Genomic DNA, 23,536 nt, shown 5'->3' with positions numbered 1-23,536 from the left:
ACGAACAAAATAGAAACAGAGGCATGGATACATGGAACAGACTGACAGCTGTCAGAGGGAGGGGGATTGGGAGCTGGAGGGAAAGAAGGTGAAGGGATTAAGCAGACACACACACACACACACACACACACACACACACAGTACATAGACACAGACAACAGAGTGCTGACAGCCAGAGGGAGAGAGGGTGGGGTAGGTGGAGGGGGGCAAAGGGGACAATGGGGATGGAGAGAGACTTTGCTTGGGGCGGTGGCACACGATGCAGTGTGCAGATGATGTTTTGTTGAGTTGTACACTTGAAACCTGTGTGGTTTTGTGAACCAATGTCACCCCAATAAATTCAATGAAGAGTAGGCATCCTATCCACAGGCTTGGGGTTAACCCCCCACATGCTCCTGGCCTCCAGGGTGTGGGGTCCTGGAGCTGGGCTGTGAGTGGCTGGAAGGGCTGAGCCCGGCCACCACCCTCACCCCGAGGCTTGGCTTCCTCCCCCAGACCAGTGCTGTGGTACCAGCAGAGCTCACGGCTCCCAGCCAGGCGCCCATGGTCAGGCCTGCAGGTGGTGCGACCCCAGACGCTGGGCCTGGAGCGTTAGGGACGCTTTTCCCATGGTGGCACCGAAAGCATTATTTCCTTGAGCCCCACAGTCTCCTCCACTGTGTGATCCGGTAACAAGTCAGACTCAGGAGGCCATGCCTGGCCTACGGTTCTCGAATGTTTGACATCCTGTCAGGTGACCTGGCTTCAGAAAGACCAAGCACTCTCCTCTGACCTGTGTCCTGAGCCACCCTAAGCATGAGTGCTTGTTATCTGTCGTGAAGACTACCCTTCTGCTTGTGCATGTGTGCATGCGTGTGTGCATGCGTGTGTGCATGTGTGCGTGCGTGTGTGTGGTTCCTTTCTTCCCTCAGCCCTGTAGTCCTCTCCCATATTCCTCCTCAGTCCATCATTCACATGTCCCGTCTTATGCGAAGTCACCCCACCCTGCTCCCCTCTTCTCTCTCCAGCTACCACCCTGCTTCTTTACTTCCTTTGTTAGAAAAACTCTTAAAAGAGTTGTCTGTCCTGCCCTGGCGGGTTTGGCTCAGCGGTTAGAGCGTCGGCCTGCGGTCTGAAGAGACCCGGGTTCGGTTCCTGCTAAGGGCACGTACTTCGGCTGCAATTTGTCCCCGGCCCTGGTTGGTCGTGCGGGTGGCAGCCACTCGATGTGTCCCTTTCACGTCGATGTTTCTCTCTTTCTCTCTCCCTCTCTCTCCCTCCCACTCTATCTGTACAAAAATTGGAAAAATGTCCTCGGGTGAGGATAAAAACAAAAAAAAACAAGAGTTGTCTGTCCTCACAATTGTTTGTTTCCTCACTTGTATGAGCAAATGGTAACCTATTTCAACCAGTCTTTCACACACACACACCCGATCTTACCATCAAGGTCATCAACCACCTTTATCCTGCGAAATTCAGGGCCATTTCTCAGTCCTCATTTTGCTCTTCTGCTCAGCAGCACTGGGAAGAGCTGATCACTCTATCCTTTATTTTTAAACTTTTTATTATGGAAAAGGTGTTCACATACACAAAAATCAGAGCCCAGTGAATCTCCATGTACCCCTCACCCAGCATCAATGGTGAGCAGTCAAGATCTCCCCTGCGCTGGAGAGTTGATTTGGCTGGAGAGTTTTTTTTTTTTAATTTTTATTTATTTATTTATTTTATCCTCACCCAAGGACATTTTTCCATTTTTTGTTCAGATAGAGTGGGAGGGAGAGAGAGAAAGAGAGAGAGAGGGAAACATCGATGTGAAAGGGACACATCGAGTGGCTGCCACCCGCATGACCAACCAGGGCCGGGGATAAACTGCAACCGAGGTACGTGCCCTTAGTGGGAACCGAACCCGGGTCTCTCTGTACTGCAAGCCGACGCTCCAACCCCTGAGCCAAACCGGCCAGGGCTGGCTGGAGAGTTTTAAAGCAAAGCCCAGACTCCTTGGTCTCTCACTGGCAAAGTCTTCCATGTGAACTTCTAGCTGATACTTTTTCACCTCTTAGCTCACGCCATCAACACACCTGCCAAGATGAACGTATCTCCTCAGCCTCACCTAATGCCCAGTCCCTATTTGAAAGCCCAATGTCTCAAAGATGTCTTTCTGCAGCTGTGTGTTCAACTCAGGGTGCCCCCCAGGGCCACACGTCACATCTGGTGTGTCTCTTAAACCTTTCATTCTCAACAGCCCCTCTCCCATCCCCCAGCCCTTGATTTGCGGGAGAGACCAGCTTGTCTGTCTAACGGCATATCCAGCCATATCCAGCGTTGTAACTTGGCTGATGCGTCTCCTTGGCGTCTTTGAAGTCATTCTTCTCTGGCCTGTGTTTACTGTCAAGTGTGGCTAGAGCTGGGGGCCCTCTCCTTCCTGAGTTCCTGTCTCCCCTGGGCTTTAGGGACAACAGGCTCTCCTGATTTTCTCCTTCCTCGCTGCTCCTCCTCCCGCAGTCTCCCTTGCGGATTCTCCTCCCCTGCCTCAGACCTCTTACCTCCACTTGCTCCCACAGAGGTCTCAGCTGGTCTGTGCTTTAACCACCGTCTGCATGGTGGTCGGAGCCCATGCTCCACGCTCCAGATTTGCCCGGCCCCCTTCATGTGACGCTCGTGTCACGTCTCAACGTCTCATGCCCACAGAGCTTGTCCGGGATCCTCCCCATCTCCAGTCACTACCCTCGCCCTATCCTGCTTGATTTGTCCTTCAAAGCACTTATCCCTACATGCCAGCCACTCTATACGTTTATCGTGCTGATAATCGATCACATTTGAGAAGGGAAGGCTGACCGGATGGCCACTTTGAGCTCTGTGTTTGGAGGGGAGGGAGGAGGAGATGCTTTAAACCCTGCTGAAGGTGATGAGGTAGCCAGAAGTGACCCCTGAGGCCGGTGTGTGTCTGTGTGGCCCACAAGTAGTACTTATTGCAAAGTAAGATTACAGCAGCATTGTGCCAGAGCTAGGTATGAATCCCCTACAAACCGGAAAGCAAATGTTTGTTTTGGCCTAAGCTTTGATTACCTACCAGGCGCCTGATGTTGGAGCTCCCTGGAGGCAGAGCGAAGGAGGTTTCCCAGCCTGGGGACCTGTAATTATTCCCAGGTTGCAGGGCCACACTGCCCCCAGGTGAGACACAGTGTGATGTGCTGAGACCAGCGTCCCCCATTCCAGGGACTGGAGGCTGGGATCGGTTTCCTTACGCACTCAATTCTCCCTGCACCCAAGAGTCACCTGGCAGAGCGGCTTTTGTAAAATAGGGGTGCCCAGGCCCCACCCCAGAAAGCGGCGTGTCCTGGGATTGGGCCTGGGCACTGGGATTGTTGAACATCTCCCAGGAGACTCTCTTGCAGCCAGGACGGAGAACCCAGCATTGGAGGCTTGAGCGATGCTGGGCTGCTGGCTGTCAAGGCCCAGGCTCCCCCATGTCTGCCACACAATGGACTTAGAAACCTGGAGTTGGGACGGATGTAGGACCCCGAGTCTCCTCCTCCAGCTTGATGGCTTTGGGAGAGTGCAGAGAGCTGGCCCTGGAGGCGCCTGCAGCACCTCAGGCGGGGCCTCCGGGCAGAGCCTCCTGGAGCCCGGGGCTCTCCTGCCTCCCTCGCAGCCCTGCGGGGCCCCGGTGCCTCTTGGGAAGCGGCCATCCAGACCGCGCCTGGGCCTCCCTGTACCAGGCGTCTCTCTCGACCTGTCCCCGAGTCCCATCTCTTGCCCAGTCCCATCTTCCAGGCCTCCAGCCCTCCTGGCCTGCTGGGGACAGGGAAGACTGACCAGCCCCTTCTCCCTGCAGGACTTCATGCCTGAGGGACCAGAGCCCTGCCTCTTGAGCTTCTCCGTCTTTCTCCGTCTGCCTCTGCCTGAGCAAAGTCCCCTGAAAGGTCTGCTGGACCAAGGAATGGCCCAGGGCTGGCCGTCTGGGGGACCCGACCTGCTGGCCCTGGAAGGAGACTCTGAGCGGCTCCTCCCGCCCGGGGCAGGGAAGCCTGCTGGGCGGTGCAGAGGCAGAAGCACAGGCCAGCAGAGGTTGGGAGGACTGTTTATTCAAGGCACGGTCACAGCATTCATCACAAGGAGGTTCAGCATTCTGGCACATTCCTTTAGTAGTGGTGGCCAAGGGAAGTCCTACCCCTCGCCGTCCCCGGAGGACGCAATGCTGCTGATAGGCACTTTGATTCCAGAGCGCCTGAGGGACAGGCAGGCAGGCCCGGAGCTGCTCCAGGCCAGTGCGGCGCTTCTCAAAGGCTCCAGTCTAGGCGGTGCTGCGCCCCCACCCCGGGCAGCTCCCTCCAGGATGGTCAGGTCTGGGAGGGGCGCTGCGGTGGGCAGCTGGGGGAGGGGCAGCTGGGAAGAGGCCAGTGGGGTAGGTGGAGGCCAGTGTGAGGCAGGTGTGAGTGGAGAGCAAGCTGAGGGGGAGGGGCCCGGGTGTGGGGCGTAAGGAATCGGAAGCAGGCCCGCACCCCACAGTGACCGAGAGTGGTCAGACAGCTGTGGTGGGGCCTTGCCAGTTGCCCTGGGGCTCCAGGAAGGGAAGAGAAGAGAAGTGAGTGGACTCTGGAACTTTCCGAATATTGGCAATGCCTCCTCTCAGAACCAGCCTGCACTTGACCCAAATTCAGAGGGGGAAGCCCCGAGACATGCCGCCCTGTCATGTGCTGGGACCCTTTGCATGTGCAGCCTCCACAGGCTGTCAGGTGGGCAGGGGGACAGAGGAGGGACAGTCCAGCAGGGCCAGACACTAGAGGTAGGTGCCAGCAAGTAGTGCCCAGGGAAGGCGAGCCCGCAGGCCAGCTTCTGGCTGGACTCCCTCCCGTCCTCACACTCCGAGTACACACGGGGCCAGGCAGCACCTGGAGCTCCCCGCTGGGCCCTGGCCACCCTGTCTGGAAAGGACCCGTCCCCCGTCGGCTGGTGAAATGCTAGGGGGAAGGGGGCCTGTGAGGCCTCGGTTTATGAAGGACTGGCTGGATATAAGTCCTCCTTTCCCTAGCTGGACAAGGAGGGGGTGAGGCTGCCTCCTCCCTAGTAGACGCAAGCTCTCTGGAAAGATCCCTCAAGCCAAAGTCTTGGCCAAGGAGAGTCTCTGGGACGAAGCTTGAAACTTCTAGAGCTGGGATATGGGCAAGGATCGGAGTTCAGGGCACCCATGTGCCTGGGACCCAGTAAAAACACCCCGGTGAGGAGAGCCTGGGGCGCACCTTCAACAGGTGGATGGCAGGGACCCTGACCTTTGGAGGAAGGAGCTCTAGAGAGTTCTGGGGCATGCAGAGCCCACTGGACTTGGCCTGTTCTGGTCCACTGAGGCCCCAGATATCCCTTCCCTGTGTCTGCCCTGCTAGAAGCCTTACTCCACCAGGAAGGGCTTCTCTTTGGGGGACACAGCCCCACCCCAACCTCACCCCTCGCTGGGCATCCGCAGTGTTGTAGCCAGGAGTGGTCTTCGGTCCAAGAGGAGAGCAGGGACATACCTGGAGGGCAGGGGATGCCAGGGCCTTCGGTTTGAAGCATGAGCTCCTTATCCTAAGCTGCGGCCCCGCACTCAGGTGGGTATGAGGCAGGAGCAGCTCTCAGCGGCCACATCCTGGGCCTTGGGGGTCCTCTGATTAGGCCCTGGGGCTTGGTGAGGTGCATCTGGTTTCCCATCACCCAGTGTTTTGGGAGAAGACCCCCTCCCTCTGCGAATTCTGCCTCTCTGCTCCTTCCACCTTATAGCAACAGCCGAGGTTTGCCTTCATCAAAATGCACACAGGTCCTGTTTAATGAGCCCCAAGTGATCATGTCCCAGCTACCCTTACAGGAATAGAAAGGAGAAGGGTCTCTCCCTGCTGCTCCTGGGGACATCTGCTGAGGGGCAGAGGAACAGGAAGGGCCTCAGTCACCTTCTCTGGAGTCCTGGGTCTCAGGTGCCCCTTGCTCCGGTGGGCTGCAGAAACTTTCTCTGCAGAACCCCATGCAGGGAAGCCTGGCTGAGAGGCTCATCTGTGTGGCTGACGAGGCCAGCACACATACCTTTGCTTCCTCAGACGCAGGGGAGAGGGGCCAGGAGCGAGGGCGGGTGGGTCGGAGCAGCTGCAGAAGCTCCTTGGCAGAGCAGCTGGTGGAAGGGTGGCGAAGACCCCGGAGTCTTCCGTGGGCGTCTCTGCTTCTTCTCTTAGGCACACATTTCTCCATCGTGACCCCAGGAAGGTCTGCAGCCGTCAGTCTGTGTCCAGGGCTTCAGCCACCTCCCCCAAGATGCGGAGCTTGCCTGTCCTCTGCTCTATCCTGGGGTCCCTGTGCACTGCCCAGCACCTCCCACTGCAGCTGGTCAGCGGGCTGGGGCCTCCATGCGCCCAATGGCGAGATGGGCAGACGTCTTCGCTAGGCCCTTCCAAAGTCTGCAGGAAGTCGTGGGGAGGTCCAGGCCGCCCTCGTGCCTCCTCCTGCCTGGCCCTCCCCTGGCTACCCCTCCTGGCTGGAGAAGTCAGGGGAGGCCTTGGGTCCTGGTCAGTGGTACTGGCTCTGGCCCTCCAGTTCCAGGCCTTCCTGGAACTGGGCCGAGTCCAGCTCCCTCGCAAAGCCCCTCACACCGCTGTCCTCTTCTCCCTCTTCGGGCGCTGTGTTCATGGTGCCGTAGGTGTGCCGGGCGGGGGAAGAGGCCGGGGTCAGGTTCATCTCCGGCTCCTGCAGCACGGTGGCCACGTACAGCTGCTCAGGACAGAGGGGAGGTGGGGGTGAGGCCACACCGGGGCAAGGCCCGGACATACCCTTCCCCTTACGCCCTGCCCGCCGAGCCCCTGCCCCTCTCCCCATGCCCAGGTCCTGCCATCTCCTGCCGTTGCTCTTGGTACTGAGTGAGCATCTGCGAGCTCCCGGGCCCGTTAGTGCAGGTCTCCCAACTCCCAGGCACTGTTCCTTCAGCGCGGGGGCCATGCCCGCTCCGCTCTGTCCCGGGTCAGGCTGAACCCGGGGAAGGACCTGTGGCTCCCCTGGCTGGGGTCTGGGGAGACTCTCCCCCCACTCCTGAGCTAGTGCACTTTCTCATACAGCTCAGAGGCCCATCCACAACTCCCCTGGGCTGTCATTGGTTGGCCTGTGACCCAGGATTTGAACTGAGGAAGAAACACAGGAGGTACTAGGGATAGCGCTGTTTGTCATCCTCTGAAGTGGCTTTTAAACCAACCCCTTGTTTTGAAAATAGATCATTATGGGATAGAATTGAACCTTTCCTGTAGGAATTCATATCAGTGAAACCAATTGTTCCCTAGTTAACGAGGGAACAATTTTCCTACAGAAGAATCTAGACATTTGCATTAAGCCAAAGTAAACCGCATAGGTGACCTTTTGGAGGTGAGTGGAAAAACTGTTGGAACTGAACAATGGAAGAAGCCAGCTGTCATCCCCCAGTCAGGAGTCAGTCGGCATCATTCACGGGAATGAATGGGACACTGTATCTCCTGGCGTGAGGCACAGCGCCACCTGTATTGTGGTCTAGCACCTAGTGTTGAACTTGAATCTTACAAGGCTTTGGGTCTAAACTTCCCGTTTTTAGGAAATACCAGAGATAGTGGAATCTGCTGTAAGACGTCATAAGAAACAGTCAGAAAAACCCAAAAGGTGGGACATTCTGCCGGACTACCAGCTTAGTCTCTCAAACGAGCATTAAAAAGAGACAGGGCTAGTCTGGCCGGTGTGGCTCAGTGGCTGAGCGTTGACCCATGCACCAGGAGGCTGCTGGTTCCATTGCCAGTCAGGGCACATGCCCAGGTTGTGGGCCTGATCTCCAGTGGGGGGCAGGCAGGAGACGGCCAATTGATGCTCTCTCTCATCGATGTTTCTCTCTCTCTCTCCCTCTCCCTTCCTCTTTCTGTAAAATCAATCAATAAATTTAATAAAAAAAGAACGCTGGCTGGTTTGGCTCAGCAGTTAGAGCATCAGCCTGTGGACCAGAGGGACCCAGGTTCAGTTCCCTCTAAGGGCATGTACCTCGGTTGCAGTTTGTCCCCAGCCCCAGTTGGGGTTGTGTGGGTGGCAACCAGTTGATGTTTCTCTCTCATGTTGATGTTTCTCTCTCTCCCTCTCTCCCTCCCACTCCATCTGAAGATAAATGCAAAAAAGTCCTTGGGCGAGGATAAAAAAAAAAAGACTGTGCTGGAATTAAAGGGACATGCACAGGTGCTGAATTAAAGGGGCACAGGGAATGGGTTCTTCTGGACAAGCTGTAAAAGATATTTCTGGAACACTTAGGACAATTTGAAGATGGACTGAGTATTTGAAGAGGTAAAAATTTATATGGAAAGATGGAGATTGTTAACAAAAAATGCGGGTTATAAATCAGTATGTAATATTTCATTTTAGCAAAAATTGTTATATATGAAAGAATATAACTTAGGTATTGTTGGTCATTGCTGCGTGGTGAAAATAAGAACTTTTTATTTTCGTATTTTTGCTTCTTTGTGTCTCTCCATATGTACAAGGTTCATATACCACTGTTGTGATAATGAAATATTTAAAAATCTATTCCAGTAATTTTTTTTAACCTCAGGCTTTAGAGTCGGACGTGGCTCCCACTGTTCTGCCACTTGCCTGCTTAGTAGTGCCCCAGGGCCTCACTTAACTGACCTTGTCCGGCCTCAGTTTCCCTCTTTGTAAAATGAATGCAGGCACCCTTACTGTGTGGGTTCATCATAAGCTGAGAGCGAGAATGGCGGGGCTCCGTGCACTGAGGTGCGATGTCCAGCCCTGGTGTGCCCCCACTTTCACCTGACTGCCACAGCTGGAGCCCACTCTGCTTCTCCAGCAGGCTCACTTCTGCTCCCCACATGCTCCCGGTCATCTCTCCCAGGCCCTTTGCACGGGCTGAGCCTCTTCCTCGAATGCTCTTCCCCCACACCCCATTCCACTCGGCAACCCGACTCCCATTCCTGGAGCTGGATTAGGTGTTCCTTCCTCCGGGAAGCCTTCCCTGAGTGCCCGTCAGTGTTCCTCCCAGGCGCCTGGGCTTTGGCATCGGTGGCCCTGCGTCCTCGCTTGTGGCTGGGTGTGGGCGGGTGCTCGTGCCCCTCGGGGCTGAGCCGCGTGTAGGAGCCAACGCCCAGCCTGCTGCACCCCTGCACTCTGAGTCTGGCCTTGTCTCTTCACACGCCGACGGGCTCACTCAGCCGGTGCTGCCCTGGCCTCACTATTCAGTCCAGACCAATAGCTCCCTGCGGCCCTGTCTGCGCACCTGTGCCCTTGCAGGCGGCCTTCGGTCCTGAGGCCGAGCCCCAGCACGTCCCTGCGTCTACACGACTGAGCTCGCTGTGGCTGGGCTCTCCCTGACCCTTCTCCTCCTCTCTGAGTGCCTTCTAGAGATTCTCCAGTTATACTTGGATCTTCTATCTTCCCAGCTCTTCAGCCAGGGCCACGGCAGCAATTGGACCTGGGCCAAGTCCTGCTGCATCAGAGGAGGGAGCCCAGGGAGGGGGGCCCAGCTCCTCCCCATTACCCAGGGCAGGCACCAAATGCTCGTGCCTCCACAATGCCGCTGGAGTAGCCCCCCCTCTAAGCATCCCCCTCTGATCTGCCCCCCAGGGTGAAGGCACTGACTCACAAGGGAGGTGGGCGTGGAGGAGGTGCTGCTGGGCTCCATGTCGAACACGGCCTCCATCTCCTGCCGAGGCTGCAGCAGTGGGGAGAAACACGGAGGGTCACAGAATGGGGGTATCTGCCCTCGGCCCCCTCCCTCCCCACATCCAGAGGAGCCTGGACCCTGCACCGGGGCCTATCGCTCCCTCTGAACTCAACTGATCTGTTTTTTTTAGCCCTGCAGCTCAGGGGGACGGAGAGGTGACTGGGATGCTAGGGTGACCCTTCGGGAATGTTCCATTCTAAAGAACCAAAACAGGGGGAAGGAAGTAAGCAGATTTGGGATTGGGGTTCAAAGATGATCCTGCTTTGAGTCTAGGAAATGCCTTGACTTCAACTCTCTCTTCTTTCTTCCCAGGATTTCCCCTCTCTCTGGAGCACGTCCTAACCCACTATGGCCCGGTCCCCCGCCACCGTCCTTCTCCAGTGGACACTGGGCAACACAATCGTGTCCTCCTTGAACTGGGAAGACGGAGCCAGAGGCGCCATCCGCTCTGCTCCTTGGTGGTCTGGCACCCGGGCTGGGGGTGGAGGAGGGGCCGGGCGGGGAGGGCAGCGGGGCCTGGGCCCAGCCCCCAGACTCGGCAGACCCACCAGAAGCACAAGGACCCTCTTCCAGAGGCCCCCCCCCGACCACGGGGGCCAGCACTCCAGAGCAACCTACTTTCTTTTCCGTATACACATTCATTTTAAAAGGAAACACTTCACTGCTATAAACAGAAAACTGTGTCAGTTGCTATAAGCAGAAAAATAAATAAACAGGTAACCATGAAAACTAGCGTCTGATCCACTGGAGACCATTCCCGGACGTACACACCGACACCTCACTGGGAAACGCCGCCGAGAGCACCCGGCCCAGTGGGCGCGGCTCTCAGGGGGCACAGATGGGCGCCCTTCTCCACCTACCAGGCTGGGCCCCACTGGCAAAAGGGAGGAGTCACGGAGCCCAGAACGCCGGGCTTCCCTCCAGACAGCCTCAAGGTCAGTGTCCTGGAACTCCGAAAAGCGACGACTATGCCCCCTTCCCCAGGTACTGTCCTTGACTACACCCCTTCCCCTTGACTCCATCCTCTCTCAACCCCCATGCCCTGGAATGGTGCCCGCAGCTCAGTGGCTGAACAGGCTCAGCTTGTGGGAGGGGCGGGCCGGAAGCCTGCTGTCGGCGGAGGAGAGGGGACAGCGGTCTGTCTTCTAGACCCCACCCTGTGAGGGGAGCAGTGTCCGGGCCAGTGCAAGGGACACACACACACACACACACACACACACACAGTTTGTACGCCCCCTAATCAGAGACGAAGGCGAGAACCGTTCATCTGTGTGGTGCTGTGGGTGCCCGAGTCAGGAGGGTGTCCCAGCCCTCGGCCCCCCGGGGGCTGGGAGAGCCAAAGGCAGGCTGGCCACTCACCTCATAGTCACCTGCCCTCCGTAACTTCCCCATGCAGGTGCCCAGGAAGGCAATTATCAGGGAAATGATCAGGCTGGCGAGGGAGAAGATGGTGATGTTGTGGAGCGAACCTGCCAACGAGAGACGAGGGGCTTGGTGCTGGAGCTGTGGCCAGGAGTCTGCCAGCTGAGATGCTACCCAGACTGCAGGCCACCTGGGGCCCCCTCAGCACCTCTGGAGGGCTGCACGCCTAGCAGAGCGGCCATGCTCTTCCCGACACCTGGGATCGTGAGCCTGGCACAGCGACATTCTCCTGTGGTGCTGCTTGAGCAGTTTAGAATCTGGCTGGTTTGGCTCAGCAGTTAGAGCGTCGGCCTGCAGACCAGAGAGTCCCCGGGTTCGGTTCCCACTAAGGGCATGTGCCTTGGTTGCAGCTTTTCCCTGGCCTGGTTGGGGTCATGTGGGTGGTGACCAGCCAATGTGTTTCTCTCACATCGATGTTTCCCCCCCACCCCCACCCCACTCCACTCTATCTGAAGATAAATGCAAAAAAAAAGTCCTCGGGTGAGGATTAAAAAAAAAAAAAAGAATTTGGCGTCTTGTGGACTCCATGAAAAAATTGACTTAAGTGTCCGATTAAGTGCCCATTAAACATGTCCTTCTCCACCCATCAGTTCCCTGACACATCACAGTCCCTGGGAAGTATCTTCGAGCTGCTCATTTGTGCCACTGCTCCAAAATACGGTCTCTGACCCCACCCTTCTGGGAGCCCTTTCCAAGTGAGCACAGACAGTGGTCTTTCCAAGTGCTCACAGACCTGAGAAGCAACCCAGCATCGGAAAGTCATTCATGTTTCCCTTGGTAACTTTTTTAGGGTAGCTGTTTTCTAACTAGGTAAGTAGTAAAAATCAGTCTACATCATTACTGTATAACAACGCTGATGATCATGATTTTATAATGGCAAAAAATGCTAAACACACTGACGTCCAACAACGGAGAACGGACTAAAATGGGTAGATTAGGGCAGCTAGTGAAATAACGTTCTAATAACACAGGAGATTGCTCGGAACACAATGTTCAGTGAAGAGGCTCGGGAGACAGGACTGGATGTTACAAAATGAAGCTCACAGTTTTGGAAAGCGGCAATAAACCGATCAACTCCCTCCCGCTCTGCCCTGCCCCCTCCCCCCAAGCATGCACACAGATGAGGTCTGGGGGCAGCTGACCTCGGGTTTCAGAGGATTCAAACTTTGATCTGCTTTTGATAATCAACATGTAGTCCTTCATGCTCAGAGAAAAGCACTATCAAAATGAAATCTGTGAGGTGGCAGGGGAAGGCTAGAGGGACAAAGGCCAGGGGGACAAGTAACCACGAATGGGTAATGTACACGGTGACTGAGAGCTCAGTGTTTACAGATGCCATGGTGATGGGGGAGGAAGCGCACACGAACTCTCCCTTCCTCGTGCCACTGCGAAGGTGAAGGCCAAGTGTCCCCGAGGGGGAAGCAGAGAACAGTGTGGGCGGAAGGGGGATGGGGAGGCCAGTGTGAGCGCTTCCAGTCTCTGGCCGGTGGGAACAGGGACAGCAGCTTTGTGCCAAGAGAAGGGCAACAGCTGGCTGCTGGGCAGACCTGGAATCCTGCAGGCTTTTTGGCAACTCACAAGACCAGGCATCTTGTAAGATCCCAGAGGGAATGTCCTGGGAATTGAGCCTGAGAGCTAACATCATTTCTGCCAGCTCCGAGTTACAATGAAGGAATGTGATGTTTCTTGCCCCGAGGGTGGTAAACCAAAATGCACATGATCTGGATGGCGCTGGTCCAAGCCTCCCCTTATCTTCAAGGGCTCTAATGGGAGCCCCTGAGGCCTAGAGAGGCTGCTGGGGGCCTTGCTGCTGAGCAGCGCCCTGCTCCTGTGGCCTTTCTGTTCTGGCAGAGCTGTGGGGGGGCTTATGGAGCACAGGGCAGGTGGGGGCCTGGCTGGGCGGGCCTGGTACCTACCTAACCGCAGGATGGAGAAGAAGAGCATCCAGAACAGACCCAGCAGCGGCGCGAAGATGGCCTGGTTGACGGCGGCCATGTGGATCTGCTCGTTGAGCTTGGTGGGCGCGTAGGAGTAGTACATGTTGTAGCGGTCAGTGACGTGCTTCATGCACAGGTACAGCAGCCCTGGGCACCGGAAGATGGAGCCACGCTCAGCGGCTGCTCCTCCGTCGGGGCCCGTGCTACCCCAAGGTCCCCACACAACTAAGAAGTCAGATTCAGTGTGTCAGAGCAGCAAGGGCCAAGGACAGGCTGTGGCAGTCCCGTGGGGCCGGCCTCTGGGACCAGCATCTTCTCTTGAGCCCCCAGAACCTATTCTGCCAGTTCGGTGGAGTCATTCCCTCCTGCACTCACTCAACACACATCCCATGTCAATCACCATGCAGCCTCTGCCCCGACCAGGCTGCGGTCCTGACACTTCCCGCCCTGCCCACAGGCCAGCCCAGGAGTCCTCCTGCTCCAGGACGTGGCCTGATGTTGTGGGGCTCGACTCCTTCTTCCAGCCTGAGGGGATGCAGCTCTGGGTGACTCACCGAAAGGGACGATGAGAGGGCAGGTGATGCTGTACGCCACCACCACACTGAAGACGTTCATCATCCACGCGTACTCGCGCCCATACTGGAATTCTATGGCCTGGTCCTACGGCAGAACACAGGAGTCACCCCAAGGTGGCCTGGTTCCCTTGGCGTGGCTGCTCCTGTGGCTCCTTATCTGTCCTCTTGGTGCTGGTCAGCAGCCTGCCTTCCAAACCTGGAGTCCAAGCAGCGTGCCCCCTACCATGCCGCCCACACTCGGGGCTGCCAGCAGGCCCCCTTCGTGACACCCTCCCACGGGACACTCTGAGGGTGTGCTCAGGGGAGAGCCTGCCCTCACCCTTCTGATGTGGACTCTCTCCGGCTCCGACCGGGAGAAGAAGAGGCGGGTGCTGTACAGGAAGAGCGACCCCAGGCGCAGCAGCTCCATGCCTGTGCCCAGCAGAGCTGCCGTGATCACGTAGTTGATGAAGAAGGCGCCGTTGTCGGGCAGGAACACACACCTGGGCGTGGCAGGAGTGGAGACCGCAGCAGCAGCCAGGGCGGGGCAGAGGGTGGAGAGGGAGGAGGAGAGAGCCAAGGGAGGGGGGCTCACATATTTGAACATTGACATTCTCAAGGTTTGTAACCCTAAAAATAAAAATAATCGAAATCGCTGGACGTCCACCATGGCCTGCCTGTTGCCCGTCAAGATGGGGGGCGTGCGTTTCATATATAGATGCTCCCAGCCCAGTTCAGTTAACAGGGCCCTTTAGGGCAAGGGTAGAGAAGTCTTCAGGACGTGTGGCGGTGTTAGGGGATCCGTGTGCCGGCTTCATCTAAAGCAGGCTGTTCGACCTGGACCCACAGGCCCTGGAGAGCCCATGGGGAGAGTTTAGGGGGACCTGTGACTTTAAATGGAGAACAATTTACATCTTTATTTCCACTAACCTCTAACTGCAGTTTAGCATTTCCTTCCATGAAGAACATGAGCAAAAACCCACAGCGATGTCAGCCACGGCTGTGGGTCTGTCATCCACTGATTTAAGATGCTTTCATGTCATGCTGTAGTCCCTGCTGACATCTTACAGTACCATTTGTGCTCACCAAAATGATGCTAGTTATCCGACACGCCGCTAAACTAGACGTGATTGAAACTCTCCGCAGACCCATATTGACGCAGCTGGCCAACCTCAACTAGAAGTCACCCAGCCATCTAATGGCCAAGCTGCCTGTTCCCACACTGGTGACCCAGACACCTCTTGCTTTCCAGGGTCCCCATCTACACAGTTCTGTCAACTTCCTTGAAAAGAGAGATCGGCGAACCCTGAACATACTTCAGAACTCCTTCAAAAGCTGTTCTTTCTCATGGTGTCAGAGTTGTCATGGGCTCCCAGTATCTTTCTTTCTCATAGATCAACCGTATTCAAGACATTAAATGGCCAAAGATGCACTCCTTCGTAACTATAGTTTGCAGAAAGTACAGAAAGCTCGGAGAATTCTGGCACTTTCTCTACAGAGTAAGCTAAGGAAGCTCGGGTGTCATTCGAAAATTGGGATTTTCAACGTCTGTAAACCTTAAAAAGTGAAATTGGCTGGATGTTCAGCCCGACCTGCCCGTTGCCTTGTCACAGGCCTCCCCCACCCCCATTAGTAGTCTTCTTCCAACTAAGAACCATCAGCTTGCCCACTGATGCCCGTAAGTCAATAAAAATGTACCTTTAGCTTGCTTATATTTAAAATGCATGGTCCTGTTATTAAATGTATTACAAAGATCATGTTACAAATTTGATTTTTAAAAATATTTGGTAACTATACTTCAGTGTGGTTGGTATTCTTTGTAATCCAGGTGTTTTGTGTATTCACAGAGTATATCTACTCAGAGCGTATGTAAAACTGGCAAAACCTGGATACGCTGTGTGCACTGTTTCCAGGCCCGTTTCCCGGCTGTGCTGCTGTGCTGGGGTTGTGCAGGATATTACCACTGGGAGACACTGGATGAAGGGAACCCAGGACACTGTGGGGGGCTAATTTCATGTGAATCTACAATTGTTTCAGAAACTTCAGGAAAGGGGTCCCTGGGCTTTACCAGACTGGCACAGGAGAGGTGAAGAGGCTGCCTAACGAGAGTGTCGCATGCACCATCGCTACCTGTGTGAGCAGGTAAAGGGTGCCCAGGTCCCCTGGTGGGAACCCGCAGAGCCCCAGTGCACGTTGGGAGTGCACCCGGAAGTACTCACTGGAACCTGATGGATGCCTCGTCCAGGTAGTAGATGTCAAAGAGCCAGCGGAAAAAGACATCCAAGCTAGAAGCAAGAACAAGGCAGGCCCTCTAGTTAGTGAATTTATCAACGAACGCCTGGCGGTCAATTCTTCTTGCACTGGCTTCCCTTACCCAAACCCCAATGACTCCTGCACCCTAATATTCTAGCTGGCCAGTCCACACCGCCTGTCTTTTAAAAAAAAAAATTTTTTTTTTAAATCCTCACCCAAGGATATTTTCACATTTATCTTCAGACAGAGTGGGAGGGGGAGAGAGAGGGAGAGAGAGAGAGAGGGAGAGAGAGAGAGAGAGAGAGAGAGAAACATCGATGTGAAAGAGACACATCCATTGGTTGCCACCCACACGACCCCAACGGGGGCTGGGGACGAACTGCAACCAAGGTACGTGCCCTTGGCTGGAACTGAACCCAGGACTCTTTGGTCCACAGGCCGATGCTCTAACTGCTGAGCCAAACCAGCCAGGGCCTCTCTTCCTTCTTAGTCCTGGGCCACCTGCTCCTAACCCTTTGGCCTTTCAGCTCAAGGCCACCTCCTTCAGCCAAATTCTGCAGCCATTTCTCCCACAGTGCTCCCTCCTCCTTCTGAATTTCTACTGTACACTGGCTGCATTTCCCCAGCTTGGGCTTTTGGGTAGCTGGTAGGCATGATGATAAGCTTGATGATAAGCTCTTTGAGGTCAGAGTTCATGGCTGACACCTTAGAGTTCGCATGATCCCCGGCACATGCTGAGAGAGGAGAAATGATGAGAGGCGAGGTACCTGGTCAGCCCCATAGAGGGCAGGATGATCACCATGAACACTAGAAAGATGTAGCACTTATACACAATGACCTGATTCTGACCCGATCTGGAAGGAAACAAAGAGAAAGATTCATGAGTGAGTGAGATGTGATAAGAACCAAAGGCTTAAAACTACAGAATGAAGAGAGACCACTACCTGGCCTAGACGATTGATTTAATAGTGCACACCAACAGCGTCTCCATGGAGACACTGGATGAAGGGTACCGTCTGTGAGGTGTGCTGTGACACGGAGCAGCAGGAAAGAAGAGCATGTGCAACTAGTGATGTCTGCCTTGGGCCCAGGAAGGGGAGGTGTATGTGCCATATACGTGGCATCTGTTAAAGGGACGTTATCAGTGATACTCAGAATCCCTTGAGAGCTTCAATAATCAACATAAGCCCTGTTCTTGGCCATAAGAGAGACCAGTAAGGATAAGTTAGGGCAAACTTCCTGGCTTGCTGCTTGGTAGGATGGTAGGAACTTTGGGTGCAGGAAATAACTTTAGAAACCCATGTAGCCCTCAAGCCAAAGCAGGTCCACATGCCCCAGGATATATACTCTCTATCCAATTCGCCACCAAAGAACTATTAGGGCTAACAAATGGGAAGTAGTTCCCGACTGTTTAAAGTGTGGGAATATGGAACCCCAGTCAGTTTGAATTCATGGGCTCCTCTGCTATGGCCATAGAAGCCTTCCCGACATTCTCCAAACAAGTTCTCTCTCTCTGTCTCATCTGTGCCCTCTGCCTGTGTCCCTGTCCACAGCTCCACCCCCTCAGTGCATAGCTGGGGGCTAAGGGAGCTGCCAAGGACACCTGGTTTCAGACCCCCATTTCTTACGTGGTGGCCCTGTCTCAGCATCCCTGAGGCCAGGGGCCCAGAGACAACCCAGCCATCCCATGTTGGGATGGTTTCAGGTATCTAAGTCCGTCCCTTAGGCCAGATGGAAAGACAGAGCACCAGGCTGGGGTCATAGGGGGCGGCAGGGGAGGGGCTGGGAAGAGCAGGCCTTGGGGAGGAGGTCCCAGCTCACCTGGTCCAGTGGGCCTCGAGGAAGGCAGAGAAGTAGACAATCAGAGGCATTATCACTGTAAAGGCCCAGAGCATCAGGGAGGGAAAGAACTGGGTGACGATCGGGCTCTGTGGGGGTGGAGCAGAGGAGGGCAGAGAGACATCAGTGCAAGAATGCCCCTTCCCCTTCCAGGCCACCTCCGCCTTCTCCCACACACCTGACTCTTCTCTGGCTCAGCCCCAGAGCAGGCCTAGCTCCCCTGAGCTGCACAGTGGGCCTGGCCTTTCTCACTGGCCTTCCTGGCCTGAGGTCTGCCCAACCGGGGGCGGGCAGAGGCTGACACCCCAAGGTCAAGTGGCATCCCCAAGGGGCATAGACCTTCTATGCTGAGGTCACTTGAGGGACAGCCTGGGCCACAGCCAGCTGCTGTCACTCATGTCTCATACCGCAGGGAGGTGACACCGTTTTTAATGTGATGCTGTGTGAGAAGCGGTGCGAGGAGGGGAGGGTGTGAATAAGGAATCCCCAGGGAGGCTGTGGAGCTCCTTCCCGGAGCCTGTTATGAAGATGACAAAGGAGAACAAAAGTCAGCCGCAGGTGTGTGTGCTGATGTGTGTGTGCATGCACGTGTGCATAGTGTGTGTGCGCGCATGCATGTATGTATAGTGCATGAGTGTGTGCATGTGTGTGTATAGTGTATGAGTGTGTGCGTGTGTGTGTATAGTGTATGAGTGTGTGTATAGTGCATGTGTGTGCATGTGAGTGTGTATAGTGTGTGTGCATGTGTGTATAGTGTGTGTGCATGCGCATGTGTATAGTGTATAAGTGTGCGCATGTGTGTGTGCATAGTGTGTGTGCATGTGCGTGTGTGTGCATGCACATGTGTATAGTATGCGTGTGTATGCACATGTGTATAGTGTGTGCATGCTGTTTGTGTGTGTGCATGCACATGTGTAGTGTGTGCATGCATGTGTGTATAGTGTGTGTGCATGTGTGTGTGCATAGTGTGTGTGCGCATGCATGTGTGTATAGTGTATGAGTGTGTGCATGTGCGTGTATAGTGTATGAGTGTGTGTATAGTGCATGTGTGTGCATGTGAGTGTGTATAGTGTGTGTGCATGTGTGTATAGTGTGTGTGCATGCGCATGTGTATAGTGTATAAGTGTGCGCATGTGTGTGTGCATAGTGTGTGCATGTGCGTGTGTGTGCATGCACATGTGTATAGTATGCGTGTGTATGCACATGTGTATAGTGTGTGCATGCTGTTTGTGTGTGTGCATGCACATGTGTAGTGTGTGCATGCATGTGTGCATAGTGTGTGTGTGCATGTGCGTGTGCATAGTGTGTGTGCGCATGCATGTGTGTATAGTGTATGAGTGTGTGCATGTGCGTGTATAGTGTATGAGTGTGTGTATAGTGCATGTGTGTGCATGTGAGTGTGTATAGTGTGTGCATGTGTGTATAGTGTGTGTGCATGCGCATGTGTATAGTGTATAAGTGTGCGCATGTGTGTGTGCATAGTGTGTGTGCATGTGCGTGTGTGTGCATGCACATGTGTATAGTATGCGTGTGTATGCACATGTGTATAGTGTGTGCATGCTGTTTGTGTGTGTGCATGCACATGTGTAGTGTGTACATGCATGTGTGTATAGTGTGTGTGTGTGCATGTGCGTGTGTATAGTGTGTTGCTGGAATAGGGATGAGATCATCTGAAAAGAGGCCTTCTAGGCCCATGAAGACAGCCTGGAGGCTGTAGAATTAGGATTGGCCAGTTGGTCCCTCTGGACCGGTCAGTTCGAAGAATCCTCTGACTTTGGGAATGGCCCCTGCAGCCAAGCACTCGCATCCTGGAGAGGGTGTGTCCGGAAGTGAGGACCCACACAGAGTTGGGGTCCTGCACCTCCCAGATGGCTGTGTTGGAACTTCCCTCACTCTTCCCCGCCCTCAACCCTAGCCCCCAAACACCCCCGCTCAGGGGACTGGGGAGCACAGAGCGGTGACACTCGTCACTCTCTCTGCTGCCTCTTCTGCGGCTGGTGGGCCTGGGTGGCGGACCTAAAGGGGCCCTCTGAGTCCATGTTTGACTGGCCCACCCTTTACCCCAACTCACCCCAGAACCTGCCTGCAGCTCCCCCACTCTCCTTTGCTCCCCAGCCCCAGCCCCCAAGATGGGCAGTGACCAGCGCTCATCTCCTTTGGAATAAAGGAGACTCCACCACGTTGGCAGGGCGTGGGCTCTGCAGCCGTGTCCCCGTCGGCCCCCATCCCCCCCGCCGGAGTTCTCCCTTCACCGCCCTGGGCGCCCCGCGCTGGCAGAGCAGAGAGGTACCTGCAGCTTCTCGATGGGGCGGGTGACGTTGTACATGTCAATGGTGTTGATGATGATGGCGGGTGTGGTGAGGAAGAAGAAGAAGAAGAAGAGGAAGGTGTTGATTGCGATGAAGCGGGCCCACCAATGGAAGCGGCGGATGGACAGGTGTTTCCTGCGGAGGGATGGAGGAAGGAGAAGCCCTGAGGACCCCAGGTCCCAGCCCTCAGCCAGAGCCCACATGCTGTCCTGCCTGCCCCCCGTGGGCCCGGCTGCCTGGTCTACTTCGGCCCCTCCCACCTAGACCTGCGTGCAACGGGCCCTGGGCCTTTCCCTCAGCCACACCATTTGTGAAGCTCTGGATACACTGCATAGGTGAGCCAAAAATTAGACAAGTTCTTTCTGCAGGGAAAGCTTCCCCCCCAAGAATTGGTGCCTTCCATACGTGTGGTGGGGTGGGCTTGAGGTTGGGCAGGGGCTGCGGTGCTCCGGAGAGGACATGGCCCAGCCCCGTGGGGGCCGCAAGTGAGCAATGAAGTGGGAGGAGAGGCCCGATTCCTCGCCCCGTTCTGCTGCCCAGCGCCTTCTTCTGCCTCAGAGGAGCTCAGAGGAGAGGGGACGGACAGAGGGTCTTACCAAATAATGTCTTTGGGGTGTGGGGCAAAGGCAACCCTCCAGCGGTAGGATCTGATGGTGCTGGTCACCGAGGACTGCTGGGGATATATACCACAGTGGACGTACTTGTAATCCTCCATGATGCTGCGGAGGTGGGGAAGGAGACAGAAGTCTGGGGGTGAGGATGATGGGCCTGGGGGATCTCATGCCACCAGCGTTCCACAGGTGGGGGCTCATGCACTTCCTGGGGCCTCTTGAATCCTGGGACACGGCTCCCAGCACCTGAGTTGGGCAGTTCCTGAAGTCTAGTTGCTGCAGGAAAGGGGTGTTAGAGGGAGGGACTGCCCACGAAGGGAGGGGCAGTTAATGTCCTGGCCCCTTGACAGCAGTGACAACACGGAGACGTGCTCTTTCCCTGAGCTCGCCAGGGAGGCACTCATGTCACCCTCCTCCAAACACCAGTCTCCAGCAATCACGGAGTTCCTCCTGTGTGCCTGACGCCGTGCTGGCTGGCGGTCAACACGATCCCGATCGCGGAGATCACTACATCGAGGTGCCGAGGACACAGCCAGGGAGGTGCTGGCACCACACTCCCCTCTTCGGGCTTCGCACTCCACTCCGCTCCACCCACACCCACGAGGGCGAGAGGCGGCTCAGACAGACGCGGTGCTCTGCTGTGCGGGTGCAGTGCTGCATGTGACACGCCCGGTGAGAACACAGCCCTTCCGAAGCCTCCGGGAGGCAGGCAGGGAAGATATAAGTAACCAAACTGGACAGATAAGAAATTTGAGAGTGCAAGTGGTTTGTAAACTTGCACACATTGATTTGTAAACCCCACCTCCTTTGTAAGGTTGGGTGGGACAGGACAGTGGGGTGCACGGCCAGGCTCCTCAGGCCCCACGATCCTCAAGAGACTGATTCTGGGGCTCTCATCTATTTGATCCAGTGCTAAGGATCTAAGGAGCCTCTAGAACATTCCAGAGTAGACCAACTCTGCTCCCTATCAAAATGGGGCAGCCAGAGGCTGGGGCAGAGGAGGGGGGCTATGAACGAGGGGGGCCAGCAGCAGGAGAGCAGAAATGGAAGCTGAGCCTCTCTACCCCGACCCTGCGGCTTGTGGTGAGGAGTGGAGAGTGAACACGGGCATCATCTTGCCCCAGAAGAGGAACCGAGCGCTCAGAGGCTACTCTGGACACCCACATGCTGAAGCAAGACACACGGGAGTGAGGAGCCCAGGGCCCAGGTGTCTCTGGAGACAAGCTGAGCTGGCTTCTGGGGGGAACAAAGGCGGCCATGGGGGTGCCGAGGAGGTCAGGATATTGTAGGCTGGAGGGCTCTCTCCTCCTTCCCTCGGCTGAAATGGGGGTGAAACAGGGTGGCTTCAGAGAAGCAGAGGCCACTCTGGGGGCTGGGCAGAGCAAGTCGCCAGCCCTGGCACTCACTGCATTGTCATCCTGGCGTCCTGGAAGGTGACAAAGATCAGGTCCAGACGCTTCAGCCGAACGCGGTTGAACTCGGCGTTGAACTCGTCCGTCAGCTGCTCCTCCAGCTCGCTGTAATATTGCTCCGCGTCCACCTGGGGTGAGGTGCGGCCCTCAGAGCGGGGGGCTGAGCTCCAGGGAGGCCTCGCCCGGACATGGGACCTCTCTCCCCGCGGCAGCCCAGGGCCGTGGGCCTGAGGCCTCGGCTCCACCCCAGCTCCCTCTGAAGCCGGGCCCAGGACCCCAGGTGGGCTCTAAGAACCCAACGCTAGAATAGGAAGAGGCTATGACTCCAAAATTCACTCCCTGCTCCTAGATCTGGGGAAAGTGAGGCATAGCTGGGGGCTGGGGTGCACTGAGACTTAGGGGGGACTCCAGAGGAGTGAAAGAATGTGTCGGCGGCATTTTCAGGAAAGGGGGATGACTCCATCTCTGGACTGGAGTTCAGTGCTGCCCGGGTGCAGGTTCGAGCCTTGAGGCTGCCTTGCAGCCACAGTGAGCAGGCGATAAGACATGCCCACTGCCTTCGAATGTGCCCGTCCTTTCTCTCTGCAAGCCCGCGGCCTGGCAGGCTGCAGCAGCCTACTGTATTCTCTCCGGCCCGCCCATCCGAGACCGGAGGTGGGCCAGAGCAAGCTTCCTTGGATTGCTCTACATTCTCAACAGGCTGGCAGGGTGGGTGAGCAGGAAGGAGGAAGGTCCTACGGCACCGGAGCAGGCTGGATGGGGCCTGGGCCTGAGGGTGTGGGTGAGGGGCACTGCCTGAGCCCTGGACAGAGCCTGGAGACCCAGTGTCCCAGCCCCTCCTCCGCTGTGTCCCTACACACCTGTGCCACTTACCTCTTTGAAGCAGCTCCAGCACTTGCAAAAGCACAGGCGGGAGCAGGGGTGGATCTTGATCATCACCTTCCCGTTCTTCTTGGCCTTGGCTGTGTAGTAGAGCCGGCCGCGCATCGCATGGCGCCTGTCAGCCGGCAGGCAGTGGGGGTTTGGGGGGCCTTGTGGTCAGGGGCTAGCAGAGCCACATCCTCCCATTCTACCCCCACCCCAGGTCCAGATAGGCCCGCTGCAGCCTCACCTCTGATCGTCCAAGTCAATCAGGGTCCTGACGTCATAGCAGAAGTGGACTCTGGTCACTACGCACCCTGGATAGGCCTCGCTGCAGCCACAAACATGGGTGCTGAGCCAGCTGCAGGGTCGGGGATGTGCCACCCTACCCTGTGCCCAGCACCACAGCCCACAGGGCTGGGTGGCTCAGCTGCCTGTGGGTCCTGGTTCTTGGATGGAGAATCCAGCTCTTGCTCCTAAAGCCAAACTTCAGGGTTGATCCCTGGTAATCTGAGACTTGCCACATCCTTCCCAGATGACCCAGAATAGGGCCAAGGGGCAGAGCTGGAGATCATTAGCTCCTGGGGCTGGGAACTTGGGTCATAAAAGATGTCTCAAGATGACCTATTCTAGATGACTGTGGCCCAGGAGCTCCCTGGGCTCGT

At 55.9% G+C, this 23,536-nt stretch overlaps 1 protein-coding gene across 1 annotated transcript in view; it reads right to left on the bottom strand.

Annotated features, from left to right (window-relative positions):
* Positions 1-6,344: 6,344 nt before the first annotated feature.
* Positions 6,345-23,536, bottom strand: part of TMEM63C (transmembrane protein 63C) — a 39,761-nt gene continuing 22,569 nt past the window's right edge. Inside the window, exons 11-24 of the mRNA XM_036277246.1 lie at positions 23,122-23,202; positions 22,884-23,007; positions 22,005-22,138; positions 20,584-20,706; positions 19,969-20,122; positions 17,661-17,767; positions 16,607-16,693; positions 15,806-15,871; positions 13,927-14,089; positions 13,587-13,692; positions 13,012-13,179; positions 11,033-11,142; positions 9,593-9,661; positions 6,345-6,708 (exon numbers count right to left, since the gene is read on the bottom strand). Of these exons, the coding sequence (XP_036133139.1) occupies positions 6,508-6,708; positions 9,593-9,661; positions 11,033-11,142; positions 13,012-13,179; positions 13,587-13,692; positions 13,927-14,089; positions 15,806-15,871; positions 16,607-16,693; positions 17,661-17,767; positions 19,969-20,122; positions 20,584-20,706; positions 22,005-22,138; positions 22,884-23,007; positions 23,122-23,202 (1,693 nt within the window). The 3' untranslated portion in view covers positions 6,345-6,507. The remainder of the gene's footprint in view (positions 6,709-9,592; positions 9,662-11,032; positions 11,143-13,011; positions 13,180-13,586; positions 13,693-13,926; positions 14,090-15,805; positions 15,872-16,606; positions 16,694-17,660; positions 17,768-19,968; positions 20,123-20,583; positions 20,707-22,004; positions 22,139-22,883; positions 23,008-23,121; positions 23,203-23,536) is intronic.

Source organism: Molossus molossus, unplaced genomic scaffold (genome assembly GCF_014108415.1).
Source record: "Molossus molossus isolate mMolMol1 unplaced genomic scaffold, mMolMol1.p scaffold_m16_p_1, whole genome shotgun sequence".
NCBI classification, from domain to species: Eukaryota; Metazoa; Chordata; class Mammalia; order Chiroptera; family Molossidae; genus Molossus; species Molossus molossus.
This window is presented reverse-complemented; position numbering and strand designations above follow the sequence as displayed.